The 17,835-nt window shown below is 38.5% G+C and overlaps 1 protein-coding gene across 3 annotated transcripts in view; it reads right to left on the bottom strand.

Moving 5' to 3' along the window:
• Nucleotides 1-17,835, bottom strand: part of STRN (striatin) — a 133,351-nt gene that overhangs the window by 61,389 nt on the left and 54,127 nt on the right. For all 3 annotated transcript variants that reach the window (XM_051842991.3, XM_089327756.1, XM_070069253.2), the window contains exons 2-3: nt 17,563-17,666; nt 7,736-7,809 (exon numbers count right to left, since the gene is read on the bottom strand). In XM_051842991.3, coding sequence (XP_051698951.1) covers nt 7,736-7,809; nt 17,563-17,666 — 178 coding nt within the window. The remainder of the gene's footprint in view (nt 1-7,735; nt 7,810-17,562; nt 17,667-17,835) is intronic.

Genomic DNA, 17,835 nt, shown 5'->3' with positions numbered 1-17,835 from the left:
TTGAGTTTCAGTCACTGTGTTAAAAATATGTATACATTATATCCTTGCTTCTTACAACCTCCAAAGACAGCTGTTTAACCCCATTATATAAAAAAGAAAACTGAGTTTTAGAAGTTAACTTTCTGTCTGTTTCACTCTAGAATCCCAGCATTTTCCTCCACATGCTATCAATATAATGACAGGAAATTGGAGATGGGGTCAGTACTGTGGCATAGGTTAAACCTCTTTCTGTAATGCTGGCATCCCATATGCACACAGGTTCAAGTCCCTGCTGCTCCACTTCTGATCAAGCTCCCTATTAATGTACTTGGGAAGGCAGAAGATGGCCCAAGTACTTGAGCCCCTGCACCCACGTGGGAGACCTGAACGAGGCTCCTGGCATCAGCCTGGCCCAGCTGAGATGTTGTAGCCATCTGGCAAGTGAGCCAGCAGATGGAAGATTTTCTCTCTCTGTCTCTCTCTCTCTCTCCGCCTTTCAAAAAAAATGAACCTTAAAAAAAATTGTAGGTACATGTGAATAAAAATAAGAATTAGATTTTTTATGTTTGGTTCTTCCCCCTATATGACTCTGAAATAACTAGGTAAATCTTGTGATATACCAAGAAATAATAGTAGACTGGCAGTAAAAAAAAAAAAAAAAAGAGGGAAATTAACCGTGGCTCACTTGGTTAATCCCCCACCTGCAGCACCAGCATCCCATATGGACACCGGGTTCTAGTCCCGGCTGCTCCTCTTCCAGTCCAGCTTTCTGCTGTGGCCCAGGAAGGCAGTGGAAGATGGCCCAAGTGCTTGGGCCCCTGCACCTACATGGGAGACCAGGAAGAAGCACCTGGCTCCTGGCTTCGGATTGGTGCAGCACCAGCTGTGGCCATTTGGGGAGTGAACCAACAGAAGAAGACCTTTCTTCTGTCTCTCTCTCTCTCACTGTCTAAAACTCTACCTGTCAAATAAATTAAAAAAAAAAGGCAAAAACAATGCTGTAATACCAAAGAAAAAATATACATCTTATTACATAAATTCAGTAACTCTGTATAACACCATATATTCCAATATAGTCCATTGTCATTAATAATCTGCACATGCCAAGTAAGAAAATTTACACTAGCATTTTAAGAAGTTTTAAGGCTACTTAATCTCTCATCAGTATAGGCTCAAATCCTTTCTATGCCATGCTCAACTACTTCTACCTACTTCAGCTGCCACTGATGTTACAAAAGTGTGGTGCATCAATTCAATGGAGTATTACTCAGCAAGAATAAGGAATGAACTACTGATATATACCAACACGGATGATAAGCTGGACTCAAAAGGCCACATTCTGTAAGATTCTGGCATCCATATGACTTTCTAAAAACGGCAAACTATAAAAATGTAAAATAGATTACTAGCTGCCAAGATATTAGAGTGGGAAGGGAGGGCTTGACTAGAAAGAAGTAGCCACACATTGTATGTGTTTGTGAACACTTAAAGTGGTAAATTTTAATGTATGCAAATTATACCTTAAAAGAAACTAAGATAAGACAAATTAAATATGAATATACTTCTAAACTTTTAAGCTAAAATTACTCTTTTACTTCGTTAGCCAGGTGAAGCTCACAAGCTCACAGTTCTATCCATGAACAGTAAACAGTCACCAACTATCAGATTTCTTCTTGTCATATCAAGGTTAAAAAGTGATATTATATGAAAGTAAGGATTCTGAAGTGAATAATAATAATAATAAGTATTTATAATAATAAAATTATTTGACTGCCACTTCCAGTCAAGTTGGAGTAACAGAAACTAGATTCATCCCCCTACTTGAAGTAAGTATAAAAGAGATAAAACTAGGATTTTCAAGACACTGGACATCAGTCAACAAGGAACAGTGATTCTTGAGAGAAAGCAAACAAGTGAGCCTTATGATCATCCCAGCTTCTGCCCTGGTAAGTTCTAAATCACAGAAAAAGCAGATGGAACAAATATAATATCGGAAAAAATAATGGCTGAAAGTTTCCAAATTTCAAGTCAACTACATATCCATATATCCAAGAAACTCAACAAATCACAATCATATGAAACACTGAGAGGGAAGAAGACAACATTATACCAAGGTATATCATAATAAAATTACTTAGAACCAAGACAAAAAAAAACCTTAAAAGCAGCCATAGAAAAAGATCATATTATATACAGAGAAAGAAAGAAAAAGGATGACAAAGGATGACAGCAGGTACTTATTTCATCAGTAGCAAAACTTTCTCAGACATTATGAAAGCTGAAAGGATTCATTCCAGCAGTCCATATCACAAAATATTTTTTTAAATGTCTTTAAGGCAGAAGGAAAACAATACCAGATGGAAATATGAATTTACACAATTGAATAATGAGTACTGGAAATATTTTTTCATGTTTTTAAGTTTCTTTGAAAGAGAATTAACTGCTGAAACAAAAATAAAAACATAGGATGTAGTTTATAGCATACATTGAAAGTAAAGATATATGACAATATATTTTATATACAATAGTACAAAAGCAAGTAGAGGAGAAATGGAAACATATTGTTATAAAGTTCTCATACTACACATGAAACAGTATTGTTATTACTTGAAGATAAGCTGTAATAAGTTAGAAATGTACCCTTTAACCAAAAAAAAAAAAATCACTAAAATAACACTTACTGCTAAAGAGGCAAAATGGAGTCATAAAAATCAATTTACAAGGTTAAAAAAAGAAACAAGGAACAAAGAACTGATTTACCAAATAGAAAATAAAAATCAGAAGTAGTAGAGTTAAATCTAACCATATCAATAATCACACTGAATAACATATTCAAGTTATTTTCAATAACTATCTGGCTTATAATACTAAAACAGGAAAAACTAAAATATCAAGGACAAATATATTTTTTCAACACAACCTGAGATAACATTCTTCTAAAGTAGAAATAAAAGATTTGAAAGTGAAAGAAAATGGGGGGGATCAGAAGGAAATAATAATTTTTTGCAAAAAATACTATTTGGATACACCACTTTCTACTGCCTCTTCATCTTTGTCCTTATCACTGTTATCTACAAATCCCTTGAATACCCTACTTCATCTTGAATGAATATTCACATAGGTTATCCACTTCTGCCTCTGCACAACTACCACCTTCTTGAACTTTCACAAGATCTTGTCATTATGAAGAATCATCATTGATGCATACTCATTCTCCAAACATACATCCTTCAGGCTCAATTACTTCCAATTCACTTACTCCTCTGCCTGCAGGTCAAATCCATTACCAATTTTTATAAAGTTTCACTGAACACAGACACACTCACTCAATTACGTATTGTCTATAAATGCTTTCTGTTACAATTTCCTGTTACAAAGCCAGAGCTAAGTAGCTATGACAGAGAACACATAACCTACAAAGTCAGAAGTATTCACACTTTGGCCCTTTACATAAGAAGCTGGCCGATCCGTTCTAGCCCACAGCTGATATCCTTTTCAACTTTAGCTTCCTTTCATCTTCACTTCCTTCTTTCTCTAATTGTAGTCCATGCATAGCATTCTTTTGCCAATATCCTCAATTTTCTTATACCTTTGTCTCCCTATGAATTCAATGAATTCAACTATTATCTATCTACATTCCCTTTGATTCTACCTGGGCTACCAAATTTGTTACCAGTGCCTCTATATAAACTCATAATCACACACCCCAACAAGATTCTTATCTTTTCTTGATCCTGCTATTCCTCCAGTTCACCCTCACTATTTTAAAGTTCCTCTATTGTCTTAGATGTCTGACCCACTCATAGCAGAGAATCCTGTGGCACATATAAAGCTATCATATGGACAATTCGCTTAAAAACACACCACCTAACTAAAACTCGCTCTTGGCAATAATAAAAGACATATTCTTTTTCCAGTATGTCTCTAGCTGTGTTCAGAATCCAATTCATATCCTTTCTTTAGATATATTCCTATTTTGAGCATCTCTACTTTCTCCTTTCTTTTAAAAAGATTTATGTATGTATCTGAAAGACAATTAGAGAGAGAGACAGAGATCTTCCCCATCTTGGTTCACAATCCCCAAATGGCCACAATGGGATTTGGCTCAAGCTGAAACCAGGAGCCAGGAACTCCATGTGAGTTTCCCACATGGGTGGCAGGGACCCAAGCACTTAGCGACATCTTCTGCTGCCTTCCCAGGCATAGTAGCAGGGAGCTGGACCAGAAGCAGAGCAGCTGGGACTTGAACTGTTGCTCTGACATGGGATGGCAGCATCACAGGAGGCTTAACCCATTGCACCACAACACTGGTCCTGCTACTTTTTCCCTTTTATTACTCCTCTAAGAAACATGCCTCTCTCGGTGTGTCTTTCTCTCTCTCTTTCATAGACCCATGTGTCCTTTCAGCTACTGCCCTGTAATCACTCTTCATTTTGACTACCTGGGCTTCCTGAAAGTTCACTGCACTCACTCAGTCTTTGTTTTCCATTCATTCTTCATTTCTGCCCTCACCTTTCTCCTAAAACTGCTGGCAATAAAGTTTTCAGTGACCTGTGTGCCATTAAATTCTACAGACACTCTACCCATCTGAGAGTTAATCAAGAGTGCTGAACACTAACTCCTTCTAAAATTCTCATCTTATAATTTTCCTCATTAAGGCAGTCTTTAACAGTTTTCTATTCTTTTACTAGTATTTTAAATGCTTTCATTCCTCAGGGTTCCATTTTAGGGTCTCTTATCACTCTACATAAGATTCCTCAGTGTTTTCTTCTACTTCAATGGCTTTGAGTGCCACCAAAAATATATGCTGATACGACTGAAATCCACATATCTAACCAGACCTCTATCTTGAGCTGTATACCCATACACCCAGCAGTACCAGCTATCTTTACTTGGTTGCCTGAGCAACAAATCCAAAAGGTAAACCCACCACTTTCCTACTTCTAGTCTATCCAAGAATCATCTTTGACTTGCCCTGTTTCATCCCCTTCATCTAATCAAGAACAAGTTCCTGGAGATTTTACTTCCCAACTATTTCCTGAACACATCCTTCAAGTCTATTGTTACTACCCTTGTCAAAGTAACCTCCGATTTACTCAGGTGACTATAACTGTTCTCTAGCCAGTTTGCTCATCTCTGATTTTGCTGTTCTCTAATCCATCTTCCATACAATAGCCAGTGTGATCAAAGAGATAATCTGATCAAACAGCCCTAATTACCCTAATTAGGATCCTTCAAATTCCTTCTTATCACTCCTTTTTCAAAAAAAAAAAAAAAAAAAAGATTTATTTATTTATTTGAAAGGCAGAGTTATTACAGAGAGGCAGGGTCAGAGAAAGAGAGGTCTTCCATCTGCTGTCCCACTCCCCAAATGGCTGCAACAGTCGGAGCTGAACCAATCTGAAGCCAGGAGCCAAGAGCTTCTTCTGGGTCTTCCACCCAGGTGCAGGGGCCCAAGGACTTGGGCCATCTCCTATTACTTTTGTAGGCCACAGAAGAGCTGGATCAGAAGTGGAGCAGTCAGGATGAGAACCAGCACCCAAATGAAATGCCAGCACTGCAGGCGGCAGCTTTACCCCTACTAAGCCACAGCACCAGCCCCATCATCACTCTTAAGAAAAAGTGTGGTTGGCCAGTGCAATGTAGCAGCAGGTTAAGTCACTGAATGAGCATCCTATATGAGCATCCTATATGAGCATCCTATATGAGCACCAGTCCTGGGTGCTCCACTTTTGATCCAGCTCTCTACTGTGGCCTGAGAAAGCAGCAGAAGACGGCCTAAGTCCTTGGGCCCCTGCACCCATATGGAAGACCTGGAAGAAGTTCCTTTGGCCTTGCTTAGCTCCAGCTGTTGCAGCCATTTGGGAGTGAACAACAGGATGGAAGATCTTTCTATATATATATATTAAAAAAAAAAAAAAGAAAAAGAAAAAGGGAAAAATTATACCATTCATGGAATTAATATTTCTCTAAATATCAAGGATTTAATATTTAGCTATACCAACATATTGATACAGTACCACAATGAATTAACTATAAAATTGGCAGCACATCTAGAACTCATTTTGGAAAGTTCTTTCATACATTGTCAAATACGAATGCAGCATGGTAAAATGGAAATACGAATTTTAGAGTCAGACAGACCTGGATTCAGCTAAATATATCATCACTTAATAGTTGTACAACCTTGGACAAGTTTCTCTACTTCTCAGAGCTTAAATTTCAAACACAATAGAGCTAGCACTGTGGCATAGAAGGTTAATAAGCCTCTGCCTACAGTGCCAGAATCCCATAAGGGTGCTGATTCAAGTCCCAGCTGATCCACTTCTGATCTAGCTCCCAGCTAATGTGCCTGGGAAACCAGTGGAAGACGGCCCAAGTGCTTGGGCCCTGTCACCCATGTGGGAGACCTGGAAGAAGCTCCTGGCTCCTGGCTTCAGCCTGGCACAGCCCTGGCTATTCAGGCCATTTGGGGAGTGAACCAGCAAATGGAAGATCTCTCTCCTTCTCTCTTTTTCTCTCTCTTCTCTCCTTATTTCTGCCTTTAAATCTTTAAAAAAAAAAATCAATTTCACACACATAAATGAGAATGTTATCTTTATTAACTATTTTAACAATTAATGTTTTTTTGTTTTTTTTTTGACAGGCAGAGTGGACAGTGAGAGAGAGAGACAGAGAGAAAGGTCTTCCTTTGCCGTTGGTTCACCCTCCAATGGCCGCCGCAGCCAGCGCGCTGCGGCCAGCGCACTGCGCTGATCTGATGGCAGGAGCCAGGAGCAAGGTGCTTTTCCTGGTCTCCCATGGGGTGCAGGACCCAAGCACCTGGGCCATCCTCCACTGCACTCCCTGGCCACAGCAGAGGGCTGGCCTGGAAGAGGGGCAACCGGGACAGAATCCGGCGCCCCGACCGGGACTAGAACCCGGTGTGCCGGCGCCGCTAGGCAGAGGATTAGCCTAGTGAGCTGCGGCGCCGGCCGTATTTTAACAATTAATGTTAATATAGATACATAGAGTCCCTTACGCAGGCAGATATTTCAGTAATTGATATAAATGGTCATTAATTTCTTCTGATACTTGACCAAGAAATTTAATTTGAAATATTTACATGTATACACAAAACAGTGAAACAGTGACAACTTTTGAATAATTTTTCTTACTTGTCCCTAACACCTACTAGTAAGTAAATTGTATCTATATTTCTTAATTATTCCTGATTGTTTACAAGTACTATCTGGTAATGTGAAGAGGAAAGTAGGAGAAGGAAAAAAGAAGAAATACCATAAAAAATGTTTTAGCTGTTAAAACATATGCTGGGTGTAGAATCTCCTGTAAGAAAATCCAAATTAGGAATTCTCCTGTGCTTTAGGAGAAATCTCTCACCTCTACAGTTCCTACTCTTTCAGAATTTCAAGGGCATGATATACTTTCTACTGCACATCTCAAAATTTCCATTAATGCTGGGCAGATCCAGCAAGACAAGAATAAGTTGACACATGTTACTCATGAATTCCAATCCTTCCAGTAAGTGTAGAACACAAGCAGGAAATGAGAAACTAAAAGAACGGGGAAGAGGGTAAAGGAAGGAAGGTGGCAGAAAATTATCTAAATGATACTAATGATTACTGCCAAAAGATAAATAGAACAGAAAATACAACACACAAATAATTAGACATTAACTTACAGTTATAAATGCTCTTACTACAAAATATTGGATATCAACTTCTTTTTCACTTAAACTTCCTTTAAAATAGCTTACCAGAATCATAGCTTGGTGGCTTCATATCTCCCTGATTCAATTCTGTCCCATATTTCAACTTGTGGTATTTGGCTCTAACAAAGAAATGAGAAAATACAAACCATCTTAAAACATATTTAAATGAACTTCATGATACATAATAGGAGTAGTCATCAGTATGCAGAAGTCCTGACAAGCCACTTTTAGAACTTTCAAAGGCTCATAGCTTTCCATAGAGTCAAAGTCATAATACAAAAACACTTGCCTTTTGTTGTTACTACACCATCAAGTGTCATTATAATAAAAGAAAGAAAGAACACTGGGAATCAGAAATCTTGCAATTACAAATGGCCAGCCGTAGCGGCCATTTCGGGGGTGAACCAATGGAAAAGGAAGACCTTTCTCTCTGTCTCTCTCTCTCTCTCTCACTGTCCAACTTTGTCAAAAAAAAAAAAAAAAAAAAGTTTGGACTGCAAAATAAACTTGTAAAAAATAAACTAACCTTTCTCAAAATCAAGCATTTTACAAAGAAAATTCATCTATAATATTATGTCTTGCCAGGTAATTACAATTTGCTGAGTATGCATTACAGTGAACAATCCAAGGGAGAAAGGGAAATCCAGTCCAAATCTTCCAAGTTGAATAAGATATTCCAGTAGGAATGAATAGGTATCCTTTGTTGTTTACTATGGAAGAACTATGAATGGGAATACTGTCTATCTTCTTTTCTAAAGTCAATAGAATGCTATTACTTCTAATTAATCATATTTCACCATTAAATAATCTGAGACCTGAAAAATAATCCAGAAAAGGTAGATATTTCTGGAAGACTAATTAAAAATGGCCATACGTGCCTGGCATATCTGTATACTTTTATACTTTGTTTGCCACCCTCCCCAAATATTGAGACCATTTGTAATCAATATTCAGTGTGTTAAAATTGGGATAGTAACAAAAGCAACAGTAACTCAAAACACCAAGGAATAAAGTAATAAGGAAGGAAGGAAAGAGTAACAGCGAAATCTGAAATCTTTTTTTCTTTACAAAAAAAATAAATAGAACACTCTATCATTAAGTTTTTTATAGTTCAAGAAAATTATAAAGAAAATGAAAATTATTTGTTCAAATATGTAAAGTATTGGAATTCTTCATGATTACTTTGAATAATAGTCATTTTTTAATTACAACAAAAGAAAACAAAGTTTTGTTTTTAAGTGATGAAAGATTTTTCATTTTTATATACAGGGAAATCTTATGAAAATTATTAGCAGCTGATGGCCTATTCCTTAAGATGCATGGTAAGTACATGAGTATTTTTATAGTAGGTTTCACACCTGTGTGTATATATATATATATAAAACAATATTTGTCTGCTAATATGTATTGATCTGTAAGCTTAAGCAAAAGAGTAAGGTTCAAAATACTATGTTCAAAATGCTCACACAGAAGTTTAAATTAAATGTGTGTGTGTGCATATGCAAAAAACATTTCTAAAGGATATCTGATACATAGACATTCATCAGTAACACCTCCTTGGAAAGAAAATCAGTGAACTGAGGCAAAAGAAAAACTATTTTGCTGTTATTTGGTTAACTAACTGTACATACATATTTATTTTTTAGCCCAAATCATCTAGAGTATCTTTCACACTGTAACCAATGTACATCTTAATCACAAAGCTTTCATCATTTCAAGACTAAATGTTTCCTAACTTACTAGATTTGTAATAATTTTGATTATTAGAGGATAAGATTTATAGACATCAATTTGACTTAGAGTTACCATAAAGTAAACAAGGTTCTTAATGTAATTGTCAATATTCAAATTTTCCCAAAACATACAAGTTCTTTTATCTACCATAAGCCAAATTAAGAATACTTCCTAGAAGTCAAAATAACATTGTAATGTAACCAGCCTGATGACAGACTACGCTAAAGCTTTTTAAATAAAAACGGCAATAAACTGTAGGAAAGAGTATATATATGTATATATATATATATACACACACACATACATTCTATATATAATGTATGTATGTATATATAATGTATATATATATACATATATCAACAAAAAAATATTTTTGAACACAAAACACTGCATTATAGTGCATTCTAGTGGTCTTGGGGAAAACTGCAACATATTTTCCAAAAAACAGTAAAAAATATTCTACAAAAATAAATAGATCTTTGTAAAAATTAAGAGTGGGAATGTGAGAGAGAGAAGCAAGAAGAATCGGAGCTTGGGTGGGATTCAGGGTAGGGAGGAAGTATCACTATGTTCCTAAATCTGTATATGTGAAATACATGAAACTTGTCTAACTTGAGTAAAATCTAAATAAATAAATGTAACAGAAATAACACATCATGAACTAACACTTACTAAAAAAAACCTAGATAACAATAAAACATAAAGATCTGTTGTGTTTATCACAAGTTATGGTCTCTTGTATCAAGGTCTCCTTATGGAATTGTTACATTCACTGAAAAATATTTCACTCAGAGAACCTCCTTTTTAGTTTAATAATATTCCTTTTGCTGCCAATGTGCTAAAAATACTATGGCACTAATTGTTCCCCACTGTTTTAACCCTTAGATTACTGTGTTACCAATCTTTCTTGTTTACTATTCTTTTTCTGTCTAACTCTGACTATAGGATAAATAAGTAGATCTCATATCTAACCACTCTCATGTGATACACAGCTAGGTCCCCCAACTGGTCTTGACTAGATAAAATAGCATAAAGAGTACTTAATAATTATAATGTACTAAAAGTTTCATACTAGCTTCATTTCAGTCTATTTTTAATTTTTAACAGATTCAATATGATTTGTAGATACACAAGTCTAAGAACATGATTTTCCTTCCTCCCTCCCTCTTTCTTTTTTATTTTTGAGATAACATTTTAAATTTACATGTGCTAGGAAAATAACACAGCATCCCAATCACAACTCAAATATGACCTGATAATCTGATGAATTTTAATGACACATTACAGAATTTCTATCATGTGCCAGGTACCATGAATAATCTGTAGCTTGCAGTCAGGTGAGAGTGGAGACAAGGGGATGCCTAAAAGACCAAAATGTAAATAAATAGCTATAGCATGACTGTGGTAACAACTGCAAGCGTTTTAGCAGGTGTTCTAAGAGTGCAGATGAGAGAATATCTAAGTATGTCTAAGATGATGTCAAAGAAAGTTATCAAAAAGAAGGTATCAAAGAAATGATGCAGAGCACATTTCTGACAGAAGGAGTATCATAAAATGAGAAGCAAAAACAGTGTCCAAAATCAAACATTTAATACCCAAAAGGAATGGAGTTTAGAGAAGGAACTAAAAAAGAGACCTGGCTGCAAAATTTTACTAAGAAGAACTCTGAAACTAGTCAGATATCTTTAGTAGTGATATTACCTGATTATCATACTTGTGATTTTAAAAATGAATCCTATTGATGTGGAAGATGAATTGGAATATAGAAATACTGAAGGCTGGGGCTGATGTTATGGCATAGCAGGTAAAGCCACCACCTACAACGTCAGCATCCCACACGGGCACCCGTTTGAGTCCTTGCTGCTCCACTTCTGGCACAGCTCCCTGCTAATGTGCCCATGAAAGCAGTGGAGGATGGCCCAAATGCTTGGACCCCTGCAACCCACATGGGAGATCCCAACAGAGTCCCTGGTTCCTGGCTTCAGAATGGCCCACCTCTGGCCATTGTAGCCATCTGGGGAATGCAGATAGAAGATCTCTGTCTTTCCCTCTCTCTAACTCTGCCTTTCAAATAAATAAAATAAATCATAAAAAAAAAAGAAAGAAAAAGAAATACTGGAGGCAAGAAGAATACAGTAATGAAGATCAAACAAAAGTTTCAGTGAATGGAAAGAAATAGGGAAAATGAGATGCTTAGAATTATGTTTTACATAGTATTTGAGGTTCCTTAGTATAGAAGTTCCTGAATAAACTTCAGATGACACACTATGTATTCGTGAAAAGGTGTTATAAATGTGCTAATTTTGCAAATTTGCTAACACTTTAAGGAATGCTGTGATAAATCCACAGCTAAGTAAGTAATATCTCTAAAAATTTTTTTTATCTTATTTTATTTTTTATTTTATTTTTTTTTTGACAGGCAGAGTGGACAGTGAGAGAGAGAGACAGAGAGAAAGGTCTTCCTTTGCCGTTGGTTCACCCTCCAATGGCCGCCGCGGTCGGCGCGCTGCGGCCGGTGCGCTGCGGCCGGCACACCGCGCTGATCCGATGGCAGGAGCCAGGAGCCAGGTGCTTTTCCTGGTCTCCCATGGGGTGCAGGGCCCAAGCACCTGGGCCATCCTCCACTGCACTCCCTGGCCACAGCAGAGAGCTGGCCTGGAAGAGGGGCAACTGGGACAGAATCCGGCGCCCCAACCAGGACTAGAACCCGGTGTGCCGGCGCCGCTAGGCGGAGGATTAGCCTAGTGAGCCGTGGCGCCGGCCCAATATCTCTAAAATATTAATGACTCAGTTTTAGTTAATTTGGGATCTTAAAGTGGAACTATGTAGGGGCCCAGCACTATGGTATAGTGGGCAAAGCCAACACCTGCAGCACCAGCAACCGACATGGGTGAAGGTTCAAGTCCCACTTCCAATCCAGCTCCCTGCTAATGAGCCTGGGAAAGCAGTGGAAGATAGTCCAAGTGCTTGGGCCTCTGCACCTACATGAGAGATACAGAAGAAGCTACTGGCTCCAGATGGGCTCAGTTCTGGCCATTGTGGCCATTTAGGGAATGAACCAACAGATGGGACATTTATCTTTCTCTCTCTTTCTGTCTGTAACTGTGCCTTTAAAATAAATAAATAAATCTTGTTTTTTAAAAAAAAAAAGTGGGGCCGGCACTGCGGCTCACTTGGCTAATCCTCCACCTGTGGTGCTGGCACCCCGGGTTCTAGTCCTGGTTGGGGCACTGGATTCTGTCCCGGTTACTCCTCTTCCAGTCCAGCTCTCTGCTGTGGCCCGGGAAGGCAGTGCAGGATGGCCCAAGTGCTTGGGCCCTGCACCCGCATGGCAGACCAGGAGGAAGCACCTGGCTCCTGGCTTCAGATGGGCGCAGCGCACCGGCTGTGGCGGCTATTTGGGGGGTGAACCAATGGAAAGGAAGACCTTTCTCTCAGTCTCTAACTCTGCCTGTTTAAAAAAAAAAAAAAAAGGTGGAACTACACAGAAAATCTATAACACTGCAATGCAAAACCATGATCCTTATTTACAGCTGAAATGACAAGATGTGGCAAATATGTTCTAAAACAGATCAAGAAAAAAAGCAAGACTAAAAATATTAACTGTTTAAGGCTGGGAGGGGAAAAAGGGTACTAGTTTGTCCACATCTGTTTTTCAAATTATCCTCAATAATTTTTTCAATTACTGGCATTTGGCCAGCGCCGCGGCTCAATCCTCCACCTGCAGCGCCAGCACCCAGGGTTCTAGTCCCTGTCAGGGTGCCAGATTCTGTCCTGGTTGCTCCTTTTCCAATCCAGCTCTCTGCTGTGGCCTGGGAAGGCAGTGGAGGATGGCCCTAGTCCTTGGGCCCTACACCCGCATGGGAGACCAGGAGAGGCACCTGGCTCCTGGCTTCGGATCAGCGCAGTGCGCGGGCCGCAGTGGCCATTGAGGGGTGAACCAACGGAAAAAGGAAGTCCTTTCTCTCTGTCTCTCTCACTGTCCACTCTGCCTGTCAAAAAAAAAAAAAAATTTACTGGCATTTAAGGCATTAGAAAAATTAGAATTGAAATGTTACAGAGCTCCACACTACAAATGATTTTGATGCCTGAATTTAACTACTGCCTTTACATCAGGAATACCTCCAAATCATTCATTACCCTTCAAAAGCTAGAAAATAGAGCACTGTTTTCCAGGAGTATCACATTAATTAAGGAAAAGAAGAAAACATTCTTCGTTAGATTCAGCCAGTCCTATATCTCTTCTGTTCATCAAAGTCAAACTTCTTGAACAAAATAAGCCACTATATATCTGCTACCATGTTACCCTTCTGAACTCTCAAACTCCTGGTTTCTGGCGTATGTCTCTCCTATCTCACTGATGCTGCTTGGCAAGGATACCAATAAGCTCCCAACCAGTAAATCTGAATGACTATTTTCAGAACACAACTTACTTGGAGTCTGTTTCGGCATTTGCAATTGTTAAAATCCCTCCTTTAGCTTGCTTCCAAAATACCGCACTCTACTTCTTCCTTCTCTTATTCTTTAGTTGGCTTTTCTCTACTATCTTCTCTTCAAATTTTCTATTTCCAGTGCCCCTGCTAGCTCTCTCTGCTCTTTCTGTAAGGCTCGTTCTCCCAATTACTGCTTTCACTTTAGCCACAACAATACTCATGATTCCCAAGTATGTGCATATCTCTAGTCAGAAGTCACCCCTCCATATCTGCTCTTTAACACTTTATCTTTGGGGCCCTAGCCTGAAGCGTCGGAATCCCATATGGGCGCCAGTTCTAGTCCCAGCTGCTCCTCTTCCAATCCAGCTCTCTGCTATGGCCTGGGAAAGCAGTAGAAGATTGCCCATGTTCTTGGGCCCCTGCACCCACTTGGGAGACCCGGAAGAAGCTCCTGGCTTCTGGCTTCAGATTGGCACAGATTTATTTATTTATTTGAAACTCAGAGTTACACAGAGAGAGGAGAGGCAGAGAGAGAGAAAAAGAGAGAGAGAGATATCTTCCATCCACTGGTTCACTCTCCAATTGGCTGCAATGGCTGGAGCCGCGCCGATGTGAAGCCAGGAGCCAGGAGCTTCTTCCAGTTATCCCACGTCGGTGCAGAGACTCAAGGACTTGGGCCATCTTCTACTGCTTTCCCAAACCATAGCAAAGAGCTGGATCAGCAGTGGACCAGCCGGGACTTCAACTGGCACCCATATGGGGTGCCAGTACTGCAGGCAGCAGCTTTATGTGCTATGCCACAGTGTCAGCCCCCGATCTCCAAATTTTTATATCATCTCCAAATTTTATGGATTATTTCTACTTAAAAGGCTTTATAACTGACACCTCCCAATTTCAGCAGCTATTATGCTATTATGCTACCATTTCTCATCTTCGAGTATTATAATCTTCCTGCCTGTATTAAGAGATCTTTCTAGCACATCTGTCACAATGAGGTCAAGGTAATTTTTTCTAAAACATATTTCACACTATTTTATACATAAAATCCTTCAATTACGTAACAACTAAATGTAATACGTATTCCCAGACTGGATCCTAGATTGGCTTTCTAATTAGAAAAGAAAAATGCTATGGAGATCTTTATTGGAACATTTTAATATTGACTAAATAACAGAATTATATTGATATTGTTTCCTTAATTTGATAATGTGTTATGATTAAATAAAGGAATGTCTTTGCTCTTAGAAAATGGACACTGAGTTATTTAGGGGCAAACTAAATAGCAAATGATCTAGGAAAAAAACAATATGCATAGAGTGAGCATGACAAAGCAAATACAGCAAAATGAGTCAACTGGTGAATCTGGGTAAAAGGTACGGAGGAGTTCTTGCAACTTGAGATCATTTTGGATAAAATGTTTTTGAAGACTTGCCATGTTCCTCATTATGTGGACTCTCTATAACCTGACTTTTGCCCTCCCCTACCTTTATGCGTCATCAAATCACAACATCCTACTCTCCATACACAACAATTACAAATTTCAAAACACACTAAATTGCTTTGTTCCATGTCAAGCAAGCAGGTCCTCTCTACTTCCTGCACCGTGCCTGACTGGCCTACACCTTATTTTTATGATGCTGTTCCTTTAACTATACCCTCCTTTGTATTTCCATCATCCAGATGGTAATAACCACTCTTTGTTGTGACCCCAGTGCACCCTAAATAGATTTCTACCACAGCAGTATCACATTGCACTATACTTTTGTGGTTAACAAGTCTGGATACACATGCACACACACACACCCCTGGTTACTTCAGTACTTGTGTATTAGAATTTTACTATGTACAAGATAGCAAAATGTACTGAGTCAAGAGCACAGGCTTCAGAAACCAGAAAACTCGGAGGGCTCTGAATCTCAGCTCAACCATTTCTGATTTTCTGTGCAAATTACTCAGTCTTCAAGGCTCAAAGCCTGGTACACAGTAGCACTTCAATAAACAGTTGCCATTATGCTATTGCTCTCTGTCTTTGATTAAGCTTATAGAGAGGCAATTTAAAATGTCAAATATCACTAGATTATGTACTTTTAAGCTTTTCTTTCCATCTCCCCAACACAGCTTTTAATCAAACTCTTGAGGTCTGAAAAAAACACCTGTTTTTCACGAAGAGATTAATCTGTTTTCAATTTCTTATGCCATCTAAAGATTTCAGGTAGGGGCAGGCACTTAGTGTAGTGGTTAAAATACCAGATAAGAGTCTAAAATCCCAGGGCCAGTTCTATGGCATAGTGGGTAAAGCCACTGCTTGTGGTGCTGGCATCCCATATGGGCACCGATTTGAGTCCTAGCCACTCCACTTCCAACCCAGCTCTCTGTTTATGTGCCTGAGAAAGCAGCAGAAGATGGCCCATGTGCTTGGGCCTCTGCACCTATGTGGGACACCCTGAAGAAGTACCTTGCTCCTGGCCTCAGAATGGCCAAGCTCCAGCCATTACAGCCATTTGGGGAGTGAACTAGCAGATGGAATATCTCTTTGTCTCTGTCTCTCTAACTCTGTGTTTCAAATAAACAAATATTAAAAAAAAAAAAAAAAAAAAAGGAGGAGTTTAAATCCCACATCAGAGTACCTGAGTTCAGTTCTTGGCTCTGCCTCCAGACTCCAATGTCAGGAAGACACTGGTGATGGCTCTGGGATATAGCAGTGATGGTAACTGAGTTCCTGCCACCCACACGGGAGACATGGATTGAGTTCTGAGCTCACAGCTTTGGGTTAGTCCAGCCCATCATGGCGGGCATTTGGACAATGTCCAGCAACCAGGGAGCCCACGTGCACACTCACTTCCTCACTTTGCCCCCACCTCTCTCTGTCTCATAAAAAAAGAACCACAACAACAAAAAAATCCTAAATGAAGGCGAAAACAAGTTCTAACAAAGTTTTATCTACTATGATATTCATAAATAGCATCTGCTAAATACTATTTTCTGGCAGTTTAACAAACAGCCCATTTAACAGTTTCTCAAAAAAGGACAAAAAGTGATCAGCAAAAAGCAGAAGGGTGGCAACACAGATACTCGGGTAAACAATGAACTGCCTCAAACTGCTGATAAAAAACACAATGAATATCTCTTAATTCAAATAACTTCCAGAACTCACATCCATGACTTCTTTTCCTTTATCTGGGACCCAAATTTACCTACTTGAGTATCTTAGACACTGCCAAATACAAAGGGAAGATTATCTTCTGGACAGATAGGAATAAGCTGATAGCAAACAAACAAAATACCTCTTTAGAAAGACTATAAGAAGATTTTTATCACAATGTGCCAAAGTAACTTTTTATTTAAGAAAATATATCAAACTGAATAATAATAAACGACAGAAAAAGGGAGTAAGCATTACAGAAGTTTCTTTTACAATTCAAAAACTATTTCAATTCCAAAAAGAAATGGATATCAATAGTTCAGGAAGTACTTGTTTCTTAAGGAAAGATAGGATAGAGAGAAAATTTGCTAAAATTTTAAAAATCATGTAAGTCAGTTTATAGATCACTGTTACTACATTATTCATAATAAAATTAATAAAAACAACCATTCATAAAACTGCTACATATACTTCTGAACTCAGGAGAAAAAAGTATTGGAATTTGAGATTAACTTTAAGATCTGACCTTTAAAAGAATGCTCTCCTACATTTCGCTACATTACCTTTCCTGTTTCAGTGCATACTCCAGCATTTTGATCCTCCTCACAAGATCCTTTTTCAAATTTTCTTGGCCTTTCCTTTCTCCCTGAAGAAAGGCAATCTGGGCCTAAGTAGAGGAGAAAAAGACAAAACTCAGATTAGACCACGCGATAAACAGCTCCCTCTTCTTAATTCCCATTCTTTTACTACCCCCTTTTAGGTGATGTAATACGCAGGAGAAAAGAAAGTAAAAGTGGGAGAAAGGAAAATCAGACAATGGTTTTCGGCCCATTCTT

The sequence above is a fragment of the Oryctolagus cuniculus genome, chromosome 2 (genome assembly GCF_051225735.1).
Source record: "Oryctolagus cuniculus isolate XC-2025 breed Fujian yellow rabbit chromosome 2, ASM5122573v1, whole genome shotgun sequence".
Taxonomy (NCBI): Eukaryota; Metazoa; Chordata; class Mammalia; order Lagomorpha; family Leporidae; genus Oryctolagus; species Oryctolagus cuniculus.
The sequence above is the reverse complement of the archived record's forward strand: the minus strand, read 5'-3'. Positions and strand labels throughout refer to the sequence as shown.